General features: G+C 41.1%; 1 protein-coding gene across 4 annotated transcripts in view; it reads right to left on the bottom strand.

The window, feature by feature from the left end:
• The window catches only part of LOC132825146 (acyl-coenzyme A synthetase ACSM3, mitochondrial-like), a 67,360-nt gene extending 44,272 nt beyond the window's left edge, over nt 1-23,088 (bottom strand). For 2 of the 4 annotated variants that reach the window (XM_060840158.1, XM_060840161.1), the window contains exons 1-6: nt 22,928-23,087; nt 21,750-22,045; nt 19,739-19,949; nt 13,477-13,684; nt 6,165-6,308; nt 1,301-1,457 (exon numbers count right to left, since the gene is read on the bottom strand). In XM_060840158.1, the coding sequence (XP_060696141.1) occupies nt 1,301-1,457; nt 6,165-6,308; nt 13,477-13,684; nt 19,739-19,949; nt 21,750-22,004 (975 nt within the window). In that variant the 5' untranslated portion in view covers nt 22,005-22,045; nt 22,928-23,087. Of the gene's footprint in view, nt 1-1,300; nt 1,458-6,164; nt 6,309-13,476; nt 13,685-19,738; nt 19,950-21,749; nt 22,046-22,737; nt 22,807-22,927 lie in introns of those variants that run through there. The other 2 variants (XM_060840159.1, XM_060840160.1) reach the window with 2 other exon arrangements.
• Nucleotides 23,089-24,839: the final 1,751 nt, after the last annotated feature.

Here is a 24,839-nt window from a genome sequence, read left to right as displayed (position 1 = left end):
CCCCCATAGCTCTCTGTGACGAGGAGTTCCAAATACTTTCAACCCTCATAAGAAATCCTACCCTTAGTGATAAATTGGCACTCCTTTATTCTGAAACTATGCCCTCTTATCCTAGGCTCTCCTGTGAGGGGAAACTCTTCTCAGCATTAACTCTGTCAAACTCCTTAAGAAGCCCATGTTTCAATGAGATCACTTCTCCAGCCCCCACCTGTTTAGCCTTTGTTCACAAGAAATCCCTCCATATCCAGGGATTATTCTAGTGAATCTTTTCTGAACTGATATTCTCTGGAAATAAGAGGACCAAAACCACTCTCAGTACTCCAGATGTGGTCTCACCTTGTACAATTGCAGCAAGCCTTCCCTACTTTGCACTCCAACCCCTTTGAAGTAAGGGCCAACATTGGGGAAGAGTCTAGAATCATTTGGCATAATCTTGCAATAAGGGATTGTACATTTAAGACAGAGTTGAGGAAGAATTTGTTTTGAGGATAGTGAATCTTCTTTATCTTAGAGGTTGTAGAGACTGGGTCATTAAGGATATTGAAGGCTGAGGTAGAGTTTTAATTGGCAATGGGAGCAAAGGTTATGGGGAAAAGAAGTGGAGAATTATCAGATCAGTCCTGATCTCACTGAACAGCAAACCAGACGTTTTGGGCTGAATGGCCTATTTCTGTTCATCATGAGTCTGTAGTTAGCACCTGTTAAGAATGCTCTCAACTGACTCAGACTTTAGGAAAACCTAGGAGCAAAACTGCAATCATTTTGATTTAAAAATGGAGATAAGAAACACTCGGCCCCCACCACCCCCTAAAAAGGTTTTTCCAGCATCCATTATTCTGTAGTCTAACTCCTAAGAGGAGATTGCTGTTGCTAGGAATTGGAAAGAACTTCAGCAAACCGCACTCACAAAACGGAACATTCACATTAAACAACAGAATAAAGAGAGCCAATGAACACATTTTTTAACTTAACAACTTAATAAATGATCATAAATTCAGGGCAAATTTAAAGCAAAATAAATATCTGTAATTTGTAGATGGTCATCTAGACTTTCAAAGAAAACTTTTCCTCTGGCTACAAGCATGCAATGGAATGACTAAAAATAATTTTAAAAAGTACCCAAAGCAAAAGTTTGTAATTAAGTGCTGTGTTTTGATCAGCAATGCCATATAATGGCATTGAAGAAAAAGAATCGCATTGATCATGGAATTCATTCCACAGGTAAGGGGTTTATACAATTAGTTGCAACAGTATACATGCAATATATTTTAAAATTGAAAGCTAATGACTGTTTGCTTACTTCCAATATAATTTTCGAATCAAACCGTGGCATCTGATGGACAAAAACACAAGCTCCTTGAATCCAAGGTGAAAAGAAGCTGCTCCATGCAGACTTAGCCCAGCCAGTGTCTGAGGTATTCCACATCACATCAGAGGGAGTGAGATCTAACCAGTACCTGGTAGAGGGCATTATATAGTCAATTTTCTGTCCTGCTGCATTATAACCAAACTACTTTTGATAGACTAGCTAATGCTGGATTTTGTTTTGGATCAGAACAAAATGAAGTTTGTATGATAATAAAACTTCTATCAACTGAAATAGGTGGGGATTCTGTCCAAGTGACAGTGAGTATTATAAAACAACTTTCAGGAAAATGCCAGATTCAATTCTTGATCAGGAAAATTAACAGAAATTGTTGGGAATACTCAGAAAATCTAGAAATGTTGGTGGAGAAAGCATTCACATCAAGATTATGATGTTAGAATTGGGACACGTAAGCAAGCATTATGTGGGTGAAATGAAGAATGTGAAAAGAAAATAGAAAACATCCATGCGAGGGCAGAAGATTGAAGACATTAAATGCCAAAAGTGGAGCAGAGTTATAGAGTAATACTGAATCCACAGAAGAACTAATAGATGGCCCCAGGGAGGAAGCATGTAGCAAAACAAACAAACAGCCTAATTGAAAAAGGTGCTGTTCTTTGAGCTTTATTCACAAAATTGTTACAGTGCAAAAGGAGGCCATTCAGCCTCAATTCCCAGGAATCCACATTCTTTAAACAGAAACAACTACTCTAACGGAGGCTCTCCTAAACTTCTCTATTGAACCTGCCTCCATCACACTTCCAGATAGCACTTTTCAGACTCCAATTCCTCTGGTTCTTAATAATTTTACATGCAGGAACAATTTCTCCTCTCATAATTTTGAAAACTTTTATCAAATCTCTACTTAGATAACTCTCCAAGGAGGACAACCATAACTTCTCCAATCTTTCCTCACAACTGATTCCAGGGATAAGAAACCACATTCTCACAATTCTCTTCTAAAGTCTCTTCAACGCATTCATATCCCACTAACCTAAACCCCTAAACCCCGCCACACACACACACACACAGTGTGATACTCAGAAACATACACAGTACTCATGACAAGGTCTAATCTAGATGAGGTCTCAGTTCATCACAACCTCCCTACTCTTGTAATCAATGCCTTTATTTATGAAAAACAAAATTCCAAATGTGGCTTTACTGTTCTCACTACCTGTCTTAACATCTTTAACAACCTATACACATATATGACCAGGTTTCTCTGTTCCAGCACCTCCTTTAGGATTGTACCTTTATTTCATACGGTCTCTTCATGTTCTTTGAATCAAAGTTCATCACCTCACACTTCTCTTTAGTGAACTTCATCTGATACCTATCTAGCCACTCTACCAACTTGTCAAATTCCTTTTGAAATTCACAGTTTGCAATTCTCTCAAGTTTTATGTCATCCACAAACTATGAAACTGTCCCCTGCCAACCAAGAGTAAAAAATGAGGTCTGCAGATGCTGGAGATCACAGCTGCAAATGTGTTGCTGGTCAAAGCACAGCAGGCCAGGCAGCATCTCAGGAATAGAGAATTCGACGTTTCGAGCATAAGCCCTTCATCAGGAAGGGCTTATGCTCGAAACGTCGAATTCTCTATTCCTGAGATGCTGCCTGGCCTGCTGTGCTTTGACCAGCAACACATTTGCAGCCCTTCCAACCAAGGTCTATATCATTTGTATAAAATGGGACAAATAAGGGTGCCCAATACCAAAACCTGGGCAAAGCAGATTTTCTCCAGCCCTACTAATCATTTGTTTCCTATCACTCAGCTAATTTTGAATACATAATGCTATTGTCGTTTTTATTCCCAGACCTAAAAAACTCTCAAACCCATTGCATGGTACTGCATCAAATCTATGTGGAAGTCCACTTACACCTATATTAACAACCTTGTCCTCATTAATTCTCTTTTATTTCTTTGAAAAAAATCTATGGATTTCCTTTGACAAAGCCATGCTAACTCTTCAAAAGTAAACACATATTTTCCATATAACTATTAATTCTATGCCAAATAGTTGTCCCTAAGAGCTTCCCCACAACCAAAGTCAAATTGACTGCGTGTAATTGCTGGGCCTACCTTTACAACCTTTTGTTTTAAACAAAAATGCAATGTTTGCAATTCTCCAGTCATTTGACAACTCTCCTGAATCTAGGGAAGACTGAAAGATTATTGCCAAAGCCTCTGAAATTTCCACTCTAGCATCCTTTAGAATGCTTGGATGCGTCTCATCTGGTCCAAGTGCATTCCACTTTAAACATCTTATCCAATACATCGTTCCTTATCAATTTAAAAGCTTTCTAGTGACTGTGTTGCCTTGTCTGTCACCATGACTAGAAGTCACCGTAGCTTCAGAAAAGGGAAATCATGTGATTAATTTATCAAAGTTTTCAAGGAAATCTCAATCCAATGGAGAGAAGCCAGAAGTAGTATAATACTTGGGCTTCCAGAAGGTATTTGACAAAGTACCTCCCAAAAGGGTTAAGTTATAACATAACAGCCCATGGTATTGGAGGGAATATATTAGCGTGGAAAGAGAATTGGCTAACAGGTAGGAAACAGCAAGTGGGGATAAGGGATTCTTTTTCAGGTTGTAACCAGTGGGGTTCCACAGGGATTAGTGCTGGGGGCAACAACTATTTACAACACATATTAACAACTTGAGGAAGGAAGCAAATGTACTACAACCAAATCTGCAAATGACAAAAAGAGGTGGAAAGACAAGTTGGGAGGGGGATATAAACAGATTACTAAGAGACATATAGATTAAGTATGTGGGCAAAAAGTTGGCAAATGGAGGATAAGATGGGAAAATGTGAAATTATTCATTTTGGAAGGAAGAACAAAATATTGTTAAAATGGAGAAAAGCTGCAATACAAAGGGCCCTTGGGGGTATTTGTTTACGAAACTAAGAAAGCCAGCAGCAGATAATTAGGAATGCTAATGGAATGTTGTACTCAAGATGGTTGGAGTACAGAGTAGTGCAGGCTTGCTGCATCTGTACAAAATGGTGGTGAAACCATATCTGGAATACTGTCGCAGTTGAGGTTAGCTTATCAAAGGAAAGATATCATCTTACCGGAGACAGTTCAGAAAATGTTCACTAGGATGATCCCTGGTATGAAGAGAAACAAAGGCTAAACAGGTTGGTGGACTCTCTTCTCTAGGGTTGAGAAGAATGAGAATATAGATGTCTTAAGGGAACAGGTAAGGTTAATGCTGAGAGGATGGTTCTCTTCACCGGAAAATCTAGGATGAGAGGAAATAGTCTCAGAATAAAGGAGCACCAATTTAAGACTGAGATGAGGAGGAATTTCTTTTCTCAGAAGGTTGAGTGTCTTTGGAACTCCTTGTCACTGAGAGCTATGTGGGAAGTAGCTCTGAGAAAATTGTGTATATTTAGGCTAAGATTGATAGATTCTTATCAGTTGGGGAATCAAGGATTTGGGGGAAAAGGCAGGAAAAGGAATGTTGTTATCAGCTATGATTCTACCAAATGGCAGAGCAGACTTGTGGGACCTAATGGCCTCCTCCTGTTCCTAGTACTTATGGCCTGGGCATCATCAGCCTCGTAAATAAAATCAGTATTAAATTTAACATTTCAAACATGCCTCTATGTTGTGGTATCAGATTTTAAATGCCTCTATGTGTAAATCCCTTTTCTGATTCCTAGTGATCAGACAGCGATGAATTTATAAAATTCATTGCCACAGGAGGCTGTGGAGGCTAGATCATTGAGTATTTTTAAGATAGAGATAGTTTTCTGATTGATACGGGAATCAAAAGTTATGGGGAGAATGGGGTTGAGAAACATATCAGCCATAATTGAATCGCGGAGCAGACTTGATGGACAAAATAGCTTAATTTCTGCTCTAATGTCTTATGGTCTTACTGCTCTTTTTACAATTTTACTAGTGAAGTGCTTATACAAGTTTTTGGGATTTCCCTTGTGTTAACTGCCAATCTTTTTTTTCATAATCTCTCTTTGCTTTTCTTATATTCATTTTCACCTCCCTCTGACCCTTCTTTACTCCCTTGATTTCTCAATTGTATCGTTTTCCTAATACTGGTCATTAGCACACATAGTTTTACACTATAACAAAAATATTCTTACTCGTTCATTGTCAGCCACTGGTAAAGCTACTGCAATTACTGGAAAACCTTTCATTGCACTGCTCAAAGGGAAATTACTCCAACTGCTCCTTAAACAGGAAGCTCTATTAACATATGTATGCAGTCAAACAACATTTTTAGGACATCTGAATTTTTGTTTAAAGACAATGGCTGAAACAATTTAAGTTCAATGCCATTCTCAGGGTGTTGGACACAGTCTTACAATTTATTTTCTTTACACCTGCTTTCTACCCAGCAGCAATGGCCATACAATGACTGTTTCCATTGTTACGATCTAAAATGTTGGAATCATGGAAAAATGTTGGAAAAATGTCTCAAATATTGCAAACATGGGATCTTTTCCCATATTATACATATTATAAAGTTAATATCCAGCGATTCTAAGGCTCTCTGCCTTGTAGCTTGTGAAAGAATGTCACTTACAGAGCACTGTAAGCAGGTTGCCTTTTTGTGCATTGGCTGTGGTACAGAAAAACAACAAATATTATAATAAACATATGGAGTAAAGTCATTAATTGCCACAACAAAAAAAAAGATTATTTTAGGACTAAGTATAAAAAAGAACAATACAATGCCTTTGTTATTAACAGAATGGTGCTCAAGTTCCAAAACAATACCAAATTATTGTATAACTTATACATGTTAGTTCTCTGACCTTCCATTTACTGTAAGGCCCATTCCATAACTGCAGTGGGTATGAAGGGCCATTTTTGGAGTTCCTGTAGTTCCACTGGTAAAGAAAATGGCCATTGGGTCCAAACTCTTGGTATTTGCACATTTGTGGTATTCTTTTGCATTTCTTAGGAGGTAGAATGAAAGATCCTTAGGTGAATTTTAACAATAATTCCGAAATACTTAGAAAATAAGATTTTTTTTTGTTTAAATTAGAATACTCCCATACAATTACACTTACAGGGTGATTCAAACAAAACGTGGTTTAAAGATCGGATGCTGTCTTGCCCAAATACTATGAATAACAATTAGTTGTCTTGCTAGCTAATACATACTCGTTCCCATTGTGCTGGAAACTTCTTGATTCTAAAATTGAGGAAGTTATAATACACAAGATGAAAGAAAGGAATCAAAATTTTAAAGAGAGTGACCTATGAGTGTTTTTATACAGGAGATACAGTGGAGCATCAAGCCATGTGCTCGGCCACTCTATTTTGGTTTATGCCTCACTTGAACTTTCTCCCACCTTTCAAATCGAAAGCAATATAATTTCCTATTCCATTTTTCTTGGTGTGCAAACGCAAGGAACAAATAAAAACTTTTTTTTTAACAAAGCAAGTAGTTAGGTTATGGAATACATTAGGAGAAAGTGAGGACTGCAGATGCTGGAGATCAGCGTCGAAGAGTGTGGTGCTGGAAAAGCAAAGCCAGTTAGGCAGTATCCGAGGAGCAGAAGAGTTGATGTTTTGAGTATAAGCTCTTCATCAGGAAGATTATGGAATACATTTCTTGGAAATATAGTGAAAGGAAATGGAACTGAGACGTTCAAGAATCTGATCACTTAAACAGAAACAATGCGCAGGATTACAGGTAAACGACAGGAGATAGGCACCAAGTTTAAAAACTAATTCAGAAGGTGCAGACATAATAGCTTAAATAGCTTTCTCCTGCACCAAAACAATTATGTAATTTTGAATTTGCTTGTCTAACTTCAATTTAAGTGCATCAATAATATTCACATCAAACTGTGAATATTAATCAATTTCCATATTCTCACTACCCTTTCAATAAATAAGTAATTTCTGGATTCTGTATTGGAATTTTTACTTGCTGCCTTAAATTGATAATCAAAAAGTGTGGTGCTGGTAAAGCACAGCCAGCCAGGCAGCATCCAAGGAGAAGGAGAGTCGACGTCTTGAGCAAAACTCTTCGTCAGCAATGTAGGGGTGGGTGCAAGGGGGCTGAGAGATAAATGGGAGGGGGTTGAGGCTGGGGGTGAAGATAGCTAGGAATGCTATAGGCAGATGAAGGTGATGGTGATAGGTCAGAGCAGAGGGCGGAGCAAATAGGTGGAAAAGATGATGTACGGGTAGGACAGTTCAAGAAGGTGGTGCCGAATTGGAGGGTGGGGGAGGGGAGATCAGGGTACTGGTGAAGTTGACATTGATCCCACTTGGTTGGAGGGTCCCAAGGCTGAAGATGAGGTGTTCTTCCTCCAGGCATTGGGTGGCTATAATTTGGCAGTGCAGGCCACCCACCTACAAGACAGTGGGCACAATTGGTGCTTGTGTCCTGGCGATGTTCTCTTGAATCGTTCCACATGTTGACACCCTGTCTCCCCAGTGTACAGGAAACCACATCAAGTGCAATGGACAAAGGGATGAGGTGTTTGGAGGTGCAAGAAAATCTCAGCCAGATGTGGAAGGATTCTTTGGGGCTTGGATGAAGGTGAGGGGAAGGTGTGGGCACACATTTTACACCTTGCAGTGGCGAGGTAAGGTGCCAGGAGTGGAGGGTGGTTGGTTAACCTAATTAGGAAGTCGCAGAGTGAATGGTCTCTACGGAATGCTGAGAGGGGTGGGAAGGGAAATATATCTCTGGTGGTGGGGTCTGACTGTAAGTGGCAGAAATGATGGAGGATGATGCATTGTAACCAGAGGTCAGTGGGTTAGAAGGTGAGGACTGGGGGTTCTGTCTTTGTTGTAATTGGAGGAGTGAGGTTCAAGGGTCGAGGTGCAGGAAGTGGAGGAGATGCACTGGAGGGAATTTCTGACCATATGGGAGGGGAACTTGCGATCCTTGAAGTAGGAGGCCATCTGGGACGTTCTAGAGTGGAATTGGTCCTCCTAGGAGCAGATGCGGCAGAGGAACTGGGAGTAAGGAATAGCATTTTTACAGGAGGTGGTGTAGTCCAGGTAGCTGTGAGAGTCGGTGGGTTTGAATTAGTGAGGTGAGTTGGTTGCTGTAAATGGAGATAGAGAGGTCCAGGAAGGGGAGGGAAGTGTCTAAGATGATATAGGTGAACTTGATGTCAGGGTGGCAAGGTGTTCATGAAGTTGATGAACTGTTCAACCTCCCCATGGGAGCACGAGGTGGCGCTGATCCAGTTACTGATATGCGGAGGAAAAGGTGGGAAATAGTGCCGGTGTAGCTGCGGAAGATAGACTGTTCCATGTATCCAAAGAGGCAGGCATAGCCAGGCCCATGGCTCCCCCTTTGGTAGTGGGAGGCTTCAAAAGGAGAAATTGTTGATGGTGAGGAAAAGTTCAGCCAATCGAATTAGTATGTCGTGGAAGGGGACTGGTTGGGTCGGTGGAAGAGGAAGAAACAGAGGGGTTGGAGGCCTTTGCCATGATGGTTGGATGTGTACAGGGACTGGATGCCCATGGTGAAGATGAGGCATTGGGGGCCAGGGAACCGAAAGTCATGGCAGAGGTGGAGGACTTGGGTGGTCCTGAATGTATGTGGGGAGATCTTGGACCAAGTGGGATAGGATGGTGTCAAGGTATAAGGAGATAAGTTTGGTTGGCGGGATCAGGCAGAGATGATAGGTTGACTGGGGCAGCACAGGGTTCCTGGACTCTGAGGTTGGAGGGTGTAGATGGGAGATCCCCTGTGGTGATGATGAGGTTGTGGATGGTCTGAGATGATAGTTTGGTGATGGGAGGTGAGGTTGTGGTCGAGGGGACAGTAGGAGGTGTCAGTAGGTTGACGCCTGGTTTCAGCAGCGTACAGGTCAGTGTGCCAAACTACCACTGCACCCCCTTGTCTGCTGGTTTGATAGTGAGGTTAGAATTGGAGCTGAGGGAATGGAGGGCTGTGCGTTGTGAGGGTGAGAGATTGGAGTGGTTAATGAGTTGGTTAATGTCACTGCACGAGTTGGAGACAAAGAGATAGAGGGCAGGTAACAGACCAGCACTAGGTGTCCACTGGATGGAGTATGTTGGAGGTGGGTGAAGGAGTCCTCGGAGAGTGGGTAGAAGTCCTGATGGAAAAAATAAGCACGGAGGCAGAGGAAGAAAAATCCAATGTCACGACATGTTTTGAATTTGTTGATGTGGGAGCATATAGTGGGATGAAGGTGATGCCTTTATTGAGGTTCCCCCCCCAACACATTCCTGCTGAAGAGCTTATGCTAATGTCAACTCTCCTGTTCCTCGGATGCTGCCTGACCGGCTGTGCTTTTCCATACTTTTTGACATTGATCTCCAGCATCTACAGTTCTCACTTTCTCTCGCCTTATATTGATAATGCCAGTTAGTTTCTGTTGTGGAAAGGAACATACATTTCTTGTATTCACTCTTTTGAGATCGTCCAGCATTTTAAAAGGGGTTCTATTTGGTTAATAGAAAGCCTACATTTTCATCCTTTTCTGATATGGATATAATGCATTTGTGGATATCATCCTTGTAAACCAAGTCTTTCAAATCTTTTTCACAATGTGGCAACCTAACCTGCATGCAGCACTCTACAAACAGTCGAACCAAGGTTCAACTATTCTGTAATAAAATCTTCTTTCTGGTATGGTGGCCAATTTTTAGTAATTGATGCACTCAAACTCCAGCTCTCTGCTTCAAATCTTGGATTCACCCAGAATTTATTTTGTCACTTATTTTAGATGGATTCTCTGATCTTGTCAGCTGCAAATGTGTTGCTGGTCAAAGCACAGCAGGTTAGGCAGCATCTCAGGAATAGAGAATTCGACGTTTCGAGCATAAGCCCTTCATCAGGAATAAGAGAGAGAGAGCCAAGCCGGCTGAGATAAAAGGTAGGGAGGAGGGACTAGGGGGAGGGGCGATGGAGGTGGGATAGGTGGAAGGAGGTCAAGGTGAGGGTGATAGGCCGGAGTGGGGTGGGGGCGGAGAGGTCAGGAAGAGGATTGCAGGTTAGGAGGGCGGTGCTGAGTTGAGGGAACCGACTGAGACAAGGTGGGGGGAGGGGAAATGAGCTCATTTCCCCTCCCCCCACCTTGTCTCAGTCGGTTCCCTCAACTCAGCACCGCCCTCCTAACCTGCAATCCTCTTCCTGACCTCTCCGCCCCCACCCCACACCGGCCTATCACCCTCACCTTGACCTCCTTCCACCTATCCCACCTCCATCGCCCCTCCCCCTAGTCCCTCCTCCCTACCTTTTATCTCAGCCGGCTTGGCTCTCTCTCTCTTATTCCTGATGAAGGGCTTATGCTCGAAACGTCGAATTCTCTATTCCTGAGATGCTGCCTAACCTGCTGTGCTTTGACCAGCAACACATTTGCAGCTGTGATCTCCAGCATCTGCAGACCTCATTTTTTACTCGAAGATTTTCTCTGATCTTGTCAGTCTGGAATGGGATACTTTTTACAGAAGGACTCCACATTCTCTGACCTATTAATTAGACTACTATAGGACACCTAATTGAAAGGCTTTTGAAAAACCAGATAAATGACATCGCCTGCATTATCACCTACCTCCTCAAAAACAGAATAAAACTGATCAAGCAAGATTTTCCTTTTTAAGATTCAAGATTAGTACTTATTACCTTTTTTCCCATTTTTAATGTGCCCTATTCTCTCCTCAGTTTGGATTCCATTATTTTTCCAAACATTGATGTTAATTTTACTGGGCATTGTAGGTTATGGACCAAGTGCAAGTAAATGGGATTAATGTATTTGGTATTTGTAGATTAGCACAGACATTGTAAGCTAAAGGGCCAATTTCCATTCTGTATGAATCTCTCTTTAACTTTGTACTAAAAGAAAGACAATTAATTGTAATAATCAAATAAGGCAACATGCCCTAGATTTTGGTAGCCATTTGGATAGAATGTTAACTGCTTATCCAGCATTCCTTCTGCAGCACGAATGCTTTCATCTCCTCTGATTCCTCCAAACCATCTTGCCTCAAATTGCCACCCTTACTGTGGTCTCTAGACTCCCTGTTCATTATTTGATGTTGAACATCAGTGAACTAGTCCTCCTGGAATCCAATTGCCCTAGCAATTTTGACCCAGGATCTCTCCACACAATCTGACACCCTCTTCCTTGCAATCTCTGGCTCCTTCATCCTGTAAGCCTTCCCACTTGAGGGACTGGACTGAAAATGGATTAAACAAAATTGAATGAAGTCCTGAACCCCTGACACTTGCCCATGTTTGCAGATTGCTAAAGATTTCCTTGTTTCCTTATCATCTCCTTGTAAAGAAGAGTCTGAGTCTAATCATAAATGCTGTTCTGTAAATTTACCTCAATGACATGTTATTCATTTTTACTTCCTCTCATAATAAATAGTGTTTATGCAGCTCACTTATAAAGATAGTGAAACATACATGAAAGGCACAAAGTATCCATAACAGGTCACAAACAAGAATATTCAAGGCATTTGATCTCACTGGAAATAGATTGTGCAAGTCAACTCCCATTGTAGCAAAATACTTATACAAATATTTGAGAACACATATTGCATTTAAATTTTTAGACAACCTCATTGCAAGAATTTTCTTCATAGTGCAATGTCTAATATTTAATTTAATATAAAAGAAAATATTAGTGAATGACTGGAGATTGAAAGACTGTAAAATGATACACGTGAAAGCATAACTAGGATGCAAGGGCATTTTTTTTCTTTAAAAAATCATAGAAACATTGAACAGTATCAGATATAGGGTAGAAGAAGTCTGCTGCATCTAAAAATGAATGAAATGTACAACTTTAATCTGATGATACAATATACAGACTCCCAGAGGTTAGTTGAGCTTATCTGAAAATGACACAAATATGGAACAAAATGCAGGGACAGTAAAATAGCTGCTTTTAAAAAAAAGGAAATGTTTGCATGTTGGATATAATTTACAAGCTTGAGATTTCTAAAGTCAGATGCTTGTAAATCTGGGACCACTCATACCACCTGGAGGATGCATACTACTGCACCATCCAATTGATATGGTGAGTATCATGGACCTGGTAATCATTCCTCCTTTATATTATGCGTATTCACTACGTAACCATCCCCCATTTAAAATGGATATTAAATTTTCTTTTGTACCAATCATATGCAAAAAGCATTAGTTATTAGTGTAAAATGTCAATATTAAGTTACTTGTTATAGCATTTTTAAAGTGTTTCATTTAATTTCAGTCCGAAACAGCTGTGCTTATCATATGTAATATGCACAATTGAAGTACATGAAAAACTGATACTTTTTTCTTTCGAATTTACATTTGTGTTGGTTTTAAGTAGCTCATTCACACCTTTTTCAGCTTCTGCCAAAGGACAAGTAAGACAGTGAACAATCTTTGGTAGAAATTCTTCCAGCTCACTTATAGTTTATTACCAATAAATAGATTTTTGTGTTCATAATCTTCTACCTTCAGGGATTTCTACTTATACTTTAACAAAATGAATTCAGTGGGATGGGTTCCACATGTATCACATATTCAATTATATAGGTGGATACTAGGAATGTTGCAAGTAGTTACCGAAAAGAAATGAGGGGTTTTTGGAGATCAGATAGCACAGTGTTGGTGGTTGCAGGCCACTGCTACCATCAACACAATTAGAATAGGCTGAAAGTGCCCAACAGAGATGAAAACATATTAATTAAAACAGCAGTGTTCTTGAACTCTCTTTAGTTCCAAAATAGCTTGCATCAAAACAGTGCTTTTCAAAGGGTGACTGAAAACCTGGTATCCTAGAATTCTACCCTTCAGCATTACACTTGAATTTCATAAAAACTGGTACAGCAAAATTATTGCAACATTATCAAAATAAATACACAATAAAATGTTCAACTAAAAATAATATTTATTTAATTAACTGATCAAACAATTATGGTGTTCAAAGCTCCTTGAAGTGATAAGAATTTCACAGCGTATCACTATTCCAATTCAACCCAGTTAACTGACTAAATATTAAACAGTTTCAATACCTTAATTGAAAATGTTGTCACTATCTATACATATGTTTGAAGCATGTTTACTTTGAGGTCATGAAGTACAAATCAATTTTAAAATGACTCCATGTGAATACAGTTATTACTAACCGGAAAAGATCTTGGAAGTTTATCCATCCCCCTCTTTGTGTATGCGATATTGTCACCTTTACTTTGAGAGACGAGCACTTGGATGCCACCAAATCTACAGCATCCACCAGGCTGTCATCTGTAATGATGCATTTTGCTTTGGAGGCTTGAAGCCGGTGTAAAATATCGGTGGCTGTTAACTGAGTTGTGCCAGGGATCAGTACAGTACCTAAACAGAGCACAAACAAAAAGACTAATACCTAAATATTTGCAAAAAAAGTGTTAGAATTAATTGAAATTAATTTATCAATTCAGATAATTTTGAATTTTTCGAAGCAACAAACCTGATCTGTATTATCTATAATGCAAAATAAAATGTTGGAAACCTATCACATAAACTGAAGATGCTGGAAGTACTCAGCAGACAAAGTAGTATTTGTTCGTGGAAGGATTAAGAGTTCAGTTTTATGCCCTTCCAACAGAACTGGAAAACATTACAGATATAACAGGTTCAAGTACACTGATATGCAGTGAAGAAGGAAAGGGGAAAGAAATAAATTTCTTCTTTATGTATTAAAAGTAGAATGTAAGGATGATTTAATGAATCACCACCTCAAGTATGAAAAACAAAAAGGGGATAGATTATCAATATCTGAATTCAGCATCCAAAAGGTTGTAAAGTGCTAAATTCAAAAAAAAAAAAATTTTTTTGAGTTCCCAATAAACTTTCTTGGAATGGTGCAAGAGGCCACGACAGAGAGATTGGAGTGGAGGTAGTACAGAGAATTAAAACAATGTTATGGTCCAGACCAAATCCCCTGCAAACATTTCAAGAAGATAGTCTAGATCCTAACTTTTATCTGATTTAAAGGCAAGTGTAAGATGTTGTGTTCTAGATGTAATTCAGTTGGTTACACTCATTGGTTTTAAGCAGAACAGACTTTGTTCTTCCCCTGCAGTTAAAATACAAACTTTAACTCTATTGAAAACTTAACAGAATAAATAGATTATTTAAATACTTAACAGCCACTGTTCCAATATAGAAGCATCCTGTAAACATACTCAAAGACAAATTCAGTAAAATAGATCATCTGGCATTCAGTATTTCTCCAGTCCAGGAGAAAAGAACATCAAAAGAAAATTCTGGCAGACAGGGAGAACTTGAGCATTTTGCAGTAGTCAGGAGAAACATATGGCAGCTTCAAAACCCCAACAGTTACTGAAAACTAAACTAAAACCCTGGTTCTGTGGGAGCCTGACTCCACCCTTTCATGCTACTCCTATTGTTTGAACTTTTTAAAAAAGCCCATGGCCTCTCAAGCTGCTTACTTTATTGGCCAGGAACAGCTCAGTTAGCACCACTGTCCCAATGTCTCTTCATAATAAAAAAAAATACACCTATTAAAGCCATTGTTTTACCACAACAACAAGTGACCAGGAGCTTAGGATTACATTTGCAAATTGAACAAAATGTTCAGAAAATATTTATCAATCTCCACATATCCTTTTGGTATACAGATACTATATTTTGAGAAACAAATTAAAGATGCTAAATTCAAAGTAGTATCATTAAATCACACTTTCACCTATGAATGTTCAGGGTCCAGCATATTGAGAAGTGGGAGATAAAAAGACAAGTATTTCATCTCCTGCACTTTGTAAGGGTGCCAAAAAGAACGTGATAGTCCAAGATATTGCAAAGAAAAAATGGGGAGTAGAGAGGAAGATGCATTTCATGATGACAGCGCACTGGAAGGAACAGCAACTTCACCAACCCTGGTCAATGCAACCGAGCATAATCTTCTTTCTCTTCTAGTGTTCCTTTTTGATACTGGGAATACCAAATGCAGACTGAGTGATTGCTGAACATCTACTTTTAGCTTGCAAGCATAAGCATTAATACTGTACTTTGGAGCTTGGTGTTTAAGTGCTGAGCTGTTGGAAAACTAAGTCTCAAATGTGCTCTTTGACGTGGTTACATTGGTGCTTTGCCAATGCCAACATGAATGGATAGAGGATGCAGGCATTCAGGTACAATGAAATGTGCCCTGAGATGTTAGGGAATGCTGGGTAAAATGGATATGCAGAGAAGACATTGATGAGTTGCAGCTGTCAGGCACCTGCTCAAAGTTTGTCAGAAATTGTTGCTGTCTTGTTTCTCTCCGATGTCTGGGAAAATAAAAAAAACCCAGATAAATGAGGTGAGATTCTGTAATAATGACATGTTAGTGCAAGCAAATAGGGCCCTTGCTGCTCACTAGTGAGATTCTTGTCTCACTGCTAGAACCTTGGGAAAGTTAAATATTATTCTAAGTCAAGAATCCCATTTTCCCATTCTTGTCAAATTTTAATAGACTGACTTGCCAGTGCTCACATCGTTCAAGAGCTGGCTGGAAAGACTGCCCACTGTCTCATTTCTATTCTGACCACATTGTTCCAGCCTGTACACTATTTCACTGAAATCTTAAGAATCACATTTTTCACTGTAGTTGGAAAGGTGTAATCTAAAATTTATAAGAGCATAGAAAACTCAGGGTGGAGTTCAACAATTTCTGATCGTAACCATTGCTCCCATGTTTCAGACAGGTAATTGCAATAGTTTTTCCGCACAATAAATGTCACCTGCCTTCTACCAAAACTTAGATCTTCACTCTTGTTCTTCTTTCCTCTTTCCTATCCCTGCCTGTATTTGTTTAAAAATTGTTATGATTAGATTCCCTACAATGTGGAAACAGGCCCTTTGGCCCAACCAGTCCACACTGACCCTCCAACGAGCAACCCACCCGGACCCAGTTTCCTCTGACTAATTTAGCTTGGCCAATTCACCCAACCTGCACATCTTTTGGATTATGGGAGGAAACCGGAGCACCAGGAACCCATGCAGACACGGGGAGAATGTCTGTGGAGTTCGCACAGTCGCCCAAGCCTGGAATCCAACCTGGGATCCTGGTGCTGTGAGGCAGCAGTGCTAACCACTAAGCCACTGTGCCACCCCATTTTTGTGACTGATTTGGAAGTACAAGCTTTTGGAGGGCTGCTTCTTTGCTGTAGCTGTAATGTCTTCCAGTCTGAAGGTCATAGACTTTAAAAGTTAAATGTGTTCTTTTCCACAGACGCTGCTCACCTTGCAGAACATTTCAGTATTTTCTGTTTATGTCTTATTATTCAGTACAGGGTTATGGACAATACAGTGGCTTAGTGGTTAGCACTGCTGCCTCACAGCATTGGCTTGATTCCACCCTTGGGTAACTGTGTGTGGAGTTTTGATGTGGAGGAGTTGGTATAGGACTGGGGTGGACAAAGTTAAAAAAAACACACAATACCAGGTTATACTCCAACTGTCTTATTTGGAAGCACTAGAGTTTGGAGCGCTGCTACTTCATCAGGTAGCCGTGTGGATGTTGTACATGCTTCCTGTGTCTGCATGGAATTCCTCCAGTGCTCTGATTTCCTCCCACAGTTCCAGGTTAAGTGGATTGGCCATGCTAAATTGCTCATAGTGTCCAGGAATATGCAGTTGAGGTCAATTAGCCATGGGAAATGCAAGCTACAGAAATAGAGAAGAGGGTGGGTCTGGATGGGACATTCTTTGGAAGATTGGTGTGGATTCAATGTGCTGAATGGCCTGCTTCCACACCGTAGGCATTTTATTCTATGGGTCTGTGGTATACTTATGACCGTTTCTGCAGCTCACAAAAATCAATAGCCTTAGGTATGAAGGGTGGAACTCTGGAAGAATATGTAGGATATTATTGCTTGGCTTGGCTGCTTCATAAACACACCTTCCATGGTCTCAAGTCCTGGAAAAGGACTTAAAACCAAAACATCTGACTCAGAGATAGGGACATTACCACTGCATCCAAGCTATCCAATTTGTTACTACTCAGTCTTATTACTGTATATTCTTCAAGGAAATTTCTTACTCTAGAGTGGACTACAAATTAGTGGTCCAAAACTGAAGGTTCAATTGGATCACTAAAACACCAAAAATCTACCAACAGAACCTGGTTAATTTTCTTACAGATGTAATGACTTAATGGATGTAGGTTTGCTTATTGAGCTAGAAGGTTCATAGTACTGGCATAAAATTCACTAAAGAGGAGGAAAACAACAACAAACTGCCATTCCTAGATGTCACAGTAGAGCGAACAGTCAATGGGAAACTTCAAACCAGCGTCTACAGGAAAACAACACATATGGACCAAATATTGAACTACAGAAGGAATCATTCCAACATCCAGAAACGAAGCAGCATCAGAACATTATTTCAACAAGTCACCACAAACTGCAGCACCGAGGAAAATCACCTATACAGTGTATTCAAAAAGAATGGGTACCCAATGAATACAGTCCACTGATTTCTCAGCAAAAAATCCAAACAAGCAGACAAAACAATTCCAGAAACCCTAGCCACTCTCCCCTACATCAAAGACATCTCGGATATGACTGCCAGACTACTCAGACCCTTTGGCATCATGGAAGCCCACAAACCTACCAACAAACTAAAAAAGTAGCTAATGAACTTGAAAGACTCTATACAGACAACGAGCAAAACTAATGTCATTCACAAAATACCGTGCAAGGACTGTAACAAACATTGCATTGGACAAACAGGCAGAAAACTACCCACCAGGATACACAAACGTCAACTAGCCAAGAAAAGACATGACCCTCTCTCACTGGTATCCATACATACAGATAAGGGAGCACACCACTTTGACTGGGACCACACATCCATCCTAGGACAAGCCAAACAGAGACACATAAAAATTCCTAGAAGCATGGCATTCCAACCGGAACACATTTACTTGGATCCCATTTACCACCCCCAGAGAAAAACAACTGGAAATGAAATCACCATAGTAAATGACACCACACAGGAAATGACATCACCACCCCAAGGAAACTCAATAAATAGAAAGCAGGAAACACCCACAGTGCTTCATCTGGAGGCTCACTGAAGATGTTACCTAGTATGGTGGTGAAACATCTGAAAATGAATCTTCCAGCTCAGCGAGCAAACCTACATCCAAAACACCAACTAGCCACGAAATGACACAACCAGCTATCCTTAGTAGCCACACACGCAGATGACAAGCAACATGAGTTTGACTGGGACAACACTACTATGATGGGACAAGCCAAACAGAGAACAGCCAGGGAATACCTAGAGGCATGGCACTCATCCACAGATTCAATCAACAAGCACATCGATCTGGACCCAATATACCGGCCACTGCAGCGGACAGCTGGAACTGACAACCGGAAGCGGCAGATACAAACCACTATAAATGCTGGAGGAAACATCACAGAGGTGCTTCACAGGAGGCTCCCAAGCACTGAGGATGTCACCTAGACAGGGGATGAAACGCCTACAACACAAATTCCCAGCTGTGGGAACAGAACCACAACTACATCCAAAACCTCAACCTGAGCTACAAATCTTCTCAAATTTTGCTAATAATGACTTAATTTTTTTAACAGATAAAGTTTTATTAAAAAAATGCAATGCATGACTTGCAAGTGTAATTAAGTGGGAGGCGAATGAATTACATATAGTTTGGAAAGGCCACAAATCATTGATGCATCCATTCAACTCAGCATCCATTTTGCCAATAATTGCAGGCTTAAAACAAAAATGGTTACAAATCTGTCAACTAAGAGCAACATGCACAAGTTATTTGGAACTCCTTACAAGGTTCTGATTTTGAGTCTGCTTGCTATGATACAATCTCTTATAGGTCAGCAAAATAAAGAAATGGTTCAAGTTGGTGGCACAGTAGGTTGCTTCAGTCAGAGACCATCTGCTCTGCCCTATCATCTCCTTCTTTTCTTCTCTTTTTTTACCCTCTTGGTGTTTTCTTTTCTTCTTCCCTCCTGGCAGATGACTCCCTGCCTCTGACGATAGCTCCTATTATGGCCTGGGGTCCTCAGGCTCAGCGGGGTAGTCTAGAGCAATCTCCCAGTGTCATGATCCTCAGGGTGAAGCCCAGTGTGGTCTCAAACCGGGGGTGGGTGTGGACTGGAGGTGAACTGCCAGGTATGGGTTGGAGGAGTGCTGTTCTGGACCTTTAGTTTTGAAATGCTGGATATTTTATTTCTCAATTTTCTAAGACCTTGTGACTAAAGAAATTGTACCTAAGGTGGCGCTGCAGGTGGTTATGTATACATGTTTCACTGTACTCACTGAATTTGTGAGACAATAAAGCTAATTAAATTCAAACCAATTCAGATGTCTTTTACTAAACATCCATCAAAAGACATGTTGACCACATTATTTTACCTGTTCTGATGCATGCTATGTTTATAAGCCACCATTCTGGAACTCTGGACAGAATAACAATGACTCGATCCTTTAACTGTAGATCACAGGCATCTGACAGGACATTGGCCACCTTCTTAGAGTAAATGTCAAGATCCTGGAAACTCCATTTCACTTCTTGCCCGTGTTCACTCAACCACCAGAAAGCAGGATTTGAACCTCTGCTTCCAGCCTGAAATGTGTAATGTGAAAATATCAGTGGAATCAGTAAAAATACAAGTGTCTGAAGGCACCATACCTCAAAACATTTTCCACAGAAACCACTGTATTTGAATATGATTTAGTGAAAAAAATACATTTTCTTTTTAGAAAGTTTAATCTATGTATCAATATTACCACAATTTTGTTTTTCATAGCAAGTTCTGGTCAGTGATATACTGTCCCTGAAATTATTATAGAAGCTGAAGAATCAACATTTTGGGCATAAGTCCTTTATCAGGCATGAAGCCTGTGGGCCAGAGGCTGAGAGATAAATGGGAGGGGGGTGGGTTGGGGGGGAAAGGTAGCTGAGAATGTGATAGTCAGATGAAGGTGGGGAAGGTGATAGGTTAGAGAGGAGGTGCAGTGACTAGATAGGAAAGCTGATGGACAAGTCAAGAGGTCAGTGCTGAGCTGGAGGCTGAGGACTGGGATAATGTGGGGGGATGGGAAATGAGGAAACTAGTGAAATCTACATTGATCCTGGGTGGTTGCAGGGTCCCAAGGCAGAAAATGAGGCATTACATCACATCATCCTCTGCCACTTCCGCCATCTACAAACAAGCCCCACCACCAGAGATATATTTCCTTCCCCCCCCATCAGCACTCCAGAGCAACCATTCCCTCCGTGACTCCCTCGTTAGATCCATGGACTCCCCCTCTCCACCCACACACACACCCCCCCCACTCCCAGTACCTTCCCCTGCCACTGCAGGAAGTGCAAACTTGTGCCCATACCTCCCCGCTCACCTCTGTCTAAGGCCCCAAAGGATCCTTCCACATCCCACAGAAATTTACTGTACCTGCACCAATGCTATTGACTGTAAACGTTGCACCCGATATGGTCTCCTCTACATCAGGGAGACAGGACGGCAACTTGCAGATCATTTCAGAGAACATCCCTGGGGCACCGCACCAACCAACCCCACTTCCCCGTGGATGAACACTTCAACCCCCCTTCCCACTCCACCAAGGACATGCAGGTCCTGAGCCTTCTCCATCGCCAAACCTTTACCACCCGATGCCTGGAGGAAAAACACCTCATATTCCACCTTAGAACCACACGATATCAATGTGGATTTCACCAGTTTCCTAGGTTCTCGTCCCCCAATATTATCCCAGTCCCAAGCATCCAACTTGGTACAGCCCTCTTGACCTGTCCATCACCTTTCCCATCTGTCCGCTCCACCCACCTCTCCAGCTTATCACCTTCTCCACCCCCTTCATCTACCTATCACATTCTCAGCTACCTTCCCCGCCCCCTGCAACCCCTTCCATTTATCTCTCAGCCCTGGAGCCCACAAGCCTGATTCCTGATTAAGGGCTTATCCTCAAAACTTCGATTCTCTTGCCTCCCGGAAGCTGCCTGACCTGCTGTGCTTTTCCAGCACACATTTTCGACTCTGATCTCCAGCATGTGCGGTCCTCACTTTCTCTCACTGTCCTTGAAATTACCCATTTCTAACAATTTTGTACATTTTAAAATCAAATTTAAATGAATATTTGTATAGTTTTTGTAATTTTAGAAAATCATGCCAAATAAGTTTCCTCTCTTAGTTCTGAACATGAACATTAACACATTTATCATTTTAGAATGGCCATAATTGGCAAAAGTCTTAACTTTGCAGAAGTTAAAACTTACTGAGGTAGGGAATGCATGAACCAACTATTCAATTATTCCTAACATGGGCGAATTCATTAACCATTCTAATTTCACAGATATTTGCATTATAACCCTGTTGTATAATAGAGCTATAATTTGTATTTAAAGTACCTTTTCCATTTCACTCCACTTATCGAGGATATCCCTTGCAAAATTGAAGTATTCTGGCACTTGTGGTTTGTACTGCTGTTTAATAGATTCATAGTCTGTGAAATTCTGAGGCTTACAAGTCTTATTATTTGAGAATGATCTGAATTGTGTCTTCAATGTCCAGAAAAGTCTTTGATTGCAATTTGCCAAATAAAATGGATTGACATTTCTTATTCGTAGCTTCACTCTACCAAAACGATTTATTAGAACATTCATTTTATATCATGTCGAATATGGCAGCAGTATACCCAGTAAAACTAGAAAGAAAAACAAAGTAATGACAAACGTTTTGTAAAAAAATTGAGATTTCAGAACACATAACCACAAAATCAAAATGAATCAGTTACTTGCAGCACCCTGGTACACTTGTTAATTCATATTCAATGTTCAACTAGGATTGACCGTAGTCCCTTGGTTCAAATTATTTATTGCAACCAGGTATTGAGATGCAATACCTGGGACAAGGTAGAGGGAGGAATACCAAACGAATTTCAAGGAAAATGCTGGCATATAAGTTAGAATCATTTTGTTTGAACAGCCCTTAATTAGTTGGCCTTTTACCTCCGCTGCATGTTGTTTTTCCAACCACTACCTGGTTGAATTGCTGCTATTTTTCTTCCCCTGCTAGTTCGCTATTTCTCGGTATCTCTTTACCTTGCCAGTGGTATATAAATAAACAACAAAGGATCAACTGAGCCTTGCTGAAAGCTCGAACTAAATTGACCCCAATATTACCCGCCCATACCAAAATACGATTGGCTATAGTTCTCAGACAGGATACAGTACCTCTTTAAAAAAGAAACCTACGTGAAGGAAGAAGTGGGGAGACGTATACCGCCAAACAGACTTTGCCCTGCATTTATCAGTCCACAGAATTCCACTCCCGCGCAACACAATAACTTGACACTACAAGCCACTCTACTCCCACCTCGGGCTCTAAGATACCTACACGCTTTGAATCCCCGAAACCTTTCTGTATACTCCGTCTTTTCCGGCAATACTAGCACTCATGGAAGTGATAGCACAGCCGGACAATCAGACCAACGTCTGACCTAAGACTTTGGCAGCAAGTTGAGTGGCGAAGACTTTGCAATTATCTAATTTAATAAGCCTCTTGTGGTGCAGTGGTCGTCCCTAACCTTGGACCCAGAGGCCTGGTTTAGAGTGCCATCCACTCCAGAGAAGTGTTCAGGAACATCTCGAAGCTGAGTTTGGCAGTATTCTGGTTTCACAGCCCCCTTGTGATGCAGTGGTAATGACCGTACCCACGAACTGAGAGGTCCAGGTCCAAGTCACAACAGCTCCAAAAATGGCGGTATAGTGACTCAGAGGTTTGCGCTGCTGCCACCCAGCGCCAGGGACCCGGGTTCCATTCCATCTGTTAGTGACTGTCCGAGTGGAGTTTTCCCCGTACTTGCAGGAGTTTCCTCGGGTGCTCAAGATTACTCCCATAGTCCTACAATGTGCGAAGTGAAAAAAAATCACAACACCAGATTATAGTCCAACAGGTTTATTTGGAAGCAGCTTTCAGAGCGCTGCTCCTTCACTTATAACAAAAGTTTACACTGCCATGTAACTGAAATTATATATTGAAAAAGATCTAGATTGCTTGTTAAATCTCTTATCTTCTAGAACGACCATGTGGCACAATGGTTAGCACTGCTGCCTCACAGCCCCCATGTCTGTGTGGGTTTCCTCGGGATGCTCCGGTTTCCTGCCACAGTCCAAAAATGTGCAGGTCAGGTGAATTGGCCATGCTAAATTGCCTGTAGTGTTAGGTGTAGGGGAACGGGTCTGGGTGGGTTGCGCTTTGGCAGGTCGGCATGGACTTGTTGGGCCGAAGGGCCTGTTTCCTCACTAAGTAATCTAATATGTAAATCACAGAACTTTTTTTTAAAAGGTTACATTCTCAAGTGAACTTTAACAATAGGCCCAGATAATGCATTGAAGGTGTGAGGTGCCCTGTGTGAGGCTGTCTGTGCCCCAATGTTCAGACTGATTCTATTTCTAAAAAAGGAATTTAGAGAAACTTACATAGATTCATGTAGTTTTTCAGCAAACTAAAATGTAATTCTGCAAGTACAAATTCACTCCACAAACTTGCGTGTGTGCATGTGGGTGTCTGTGTGTGGGGAGTATGAGTGTATGTAAGAGTGCGTGTGTGTGTGCAAGAGAGAGTTGTAAAGGGGTATAAGTCTGTGAGAGTGTGCATGTGTATGTGTGAGTGTATGAGAGGGTCTGCATGAGTGTATGGATCTGTAGGACAGTGTGTGCGTGGGGGGGGTTGTGAGAATATGTAGTTCAATGGGTCACCTGCAGTGTGAGATGAACCCATGGTCCTGGCTGAGGCCATCCCCATGGGTACCGAACTTGGCTATCAGTCTCTGCTCAGTCGCTTTGCATTGTTGCCTGTCCCGAAGTCCGCCTTGGAGGACTTTGGGACAGGCAACAATGCAAAATGGCCGAGCAGAGGCTGATAGCCAAGTTCAGTACCCATGGGGATGGCCTCATTTGGGACCTTGGGTTCATGTCACATTACAGGTGACTCCACTACACTACACACTCTCACAACACATACACACACAGACCCATATACTGATGAGACCCTCTCTCTCAATGGTCACACATACACACCCACACTTGCACCCTCTCACAGACTTCTACCCCTTTGCACTCACACTCTATCACAGATGCTCATACCAATACCACCACCACCACCACGTTCCCCCCCACCCCACCTATACTCTTATGGGGTGAATTTGTATTTGCAGAATTACATTTTACTTTGCTCAAAAAACTGCATGAATCCATGGAAGATTCTCTAAATCCCTTTTTTAGAAATAGAATCAGTCTGAACATTGGGGCATAGACAGCCTCACACAGGGTACCTCACACCTTCAATGCGTTATCTGGGCCAACATGGCACCTATTGTTAAAGTTCACTTGAGAATGTAATTTTAAAAAAGTTCTGTGTTTTACATATGAAAGAACAGAAACCAACATGGTAGTTCTAAAAGATGAGATACTTAACAAACAATCCAGGTCTTTTTT

This window comes from Hemiscyllium ocellatum, chromosome 20 (genome assembly GCF_020745735.1).
Source record: "Hemiscyllium ocellatum isolate sHemOce1 chromosome 20, sHemOce1.pat.X.cur, whole genome shotgun sequence".
NCBI classification, from domain to species: domain Eukaryota; kingdom Metazoa; phylum Chordata; class Chondrichthyes; order Orectolobiformes; family Hemiscylliidae; genus Hemiscyllium; species Hemiscyllium ocellatum.
Note: the sequence above shows the minus strand (reverse complement) of the source record. Positions and strands in the feature narration are given on the sequence as shown.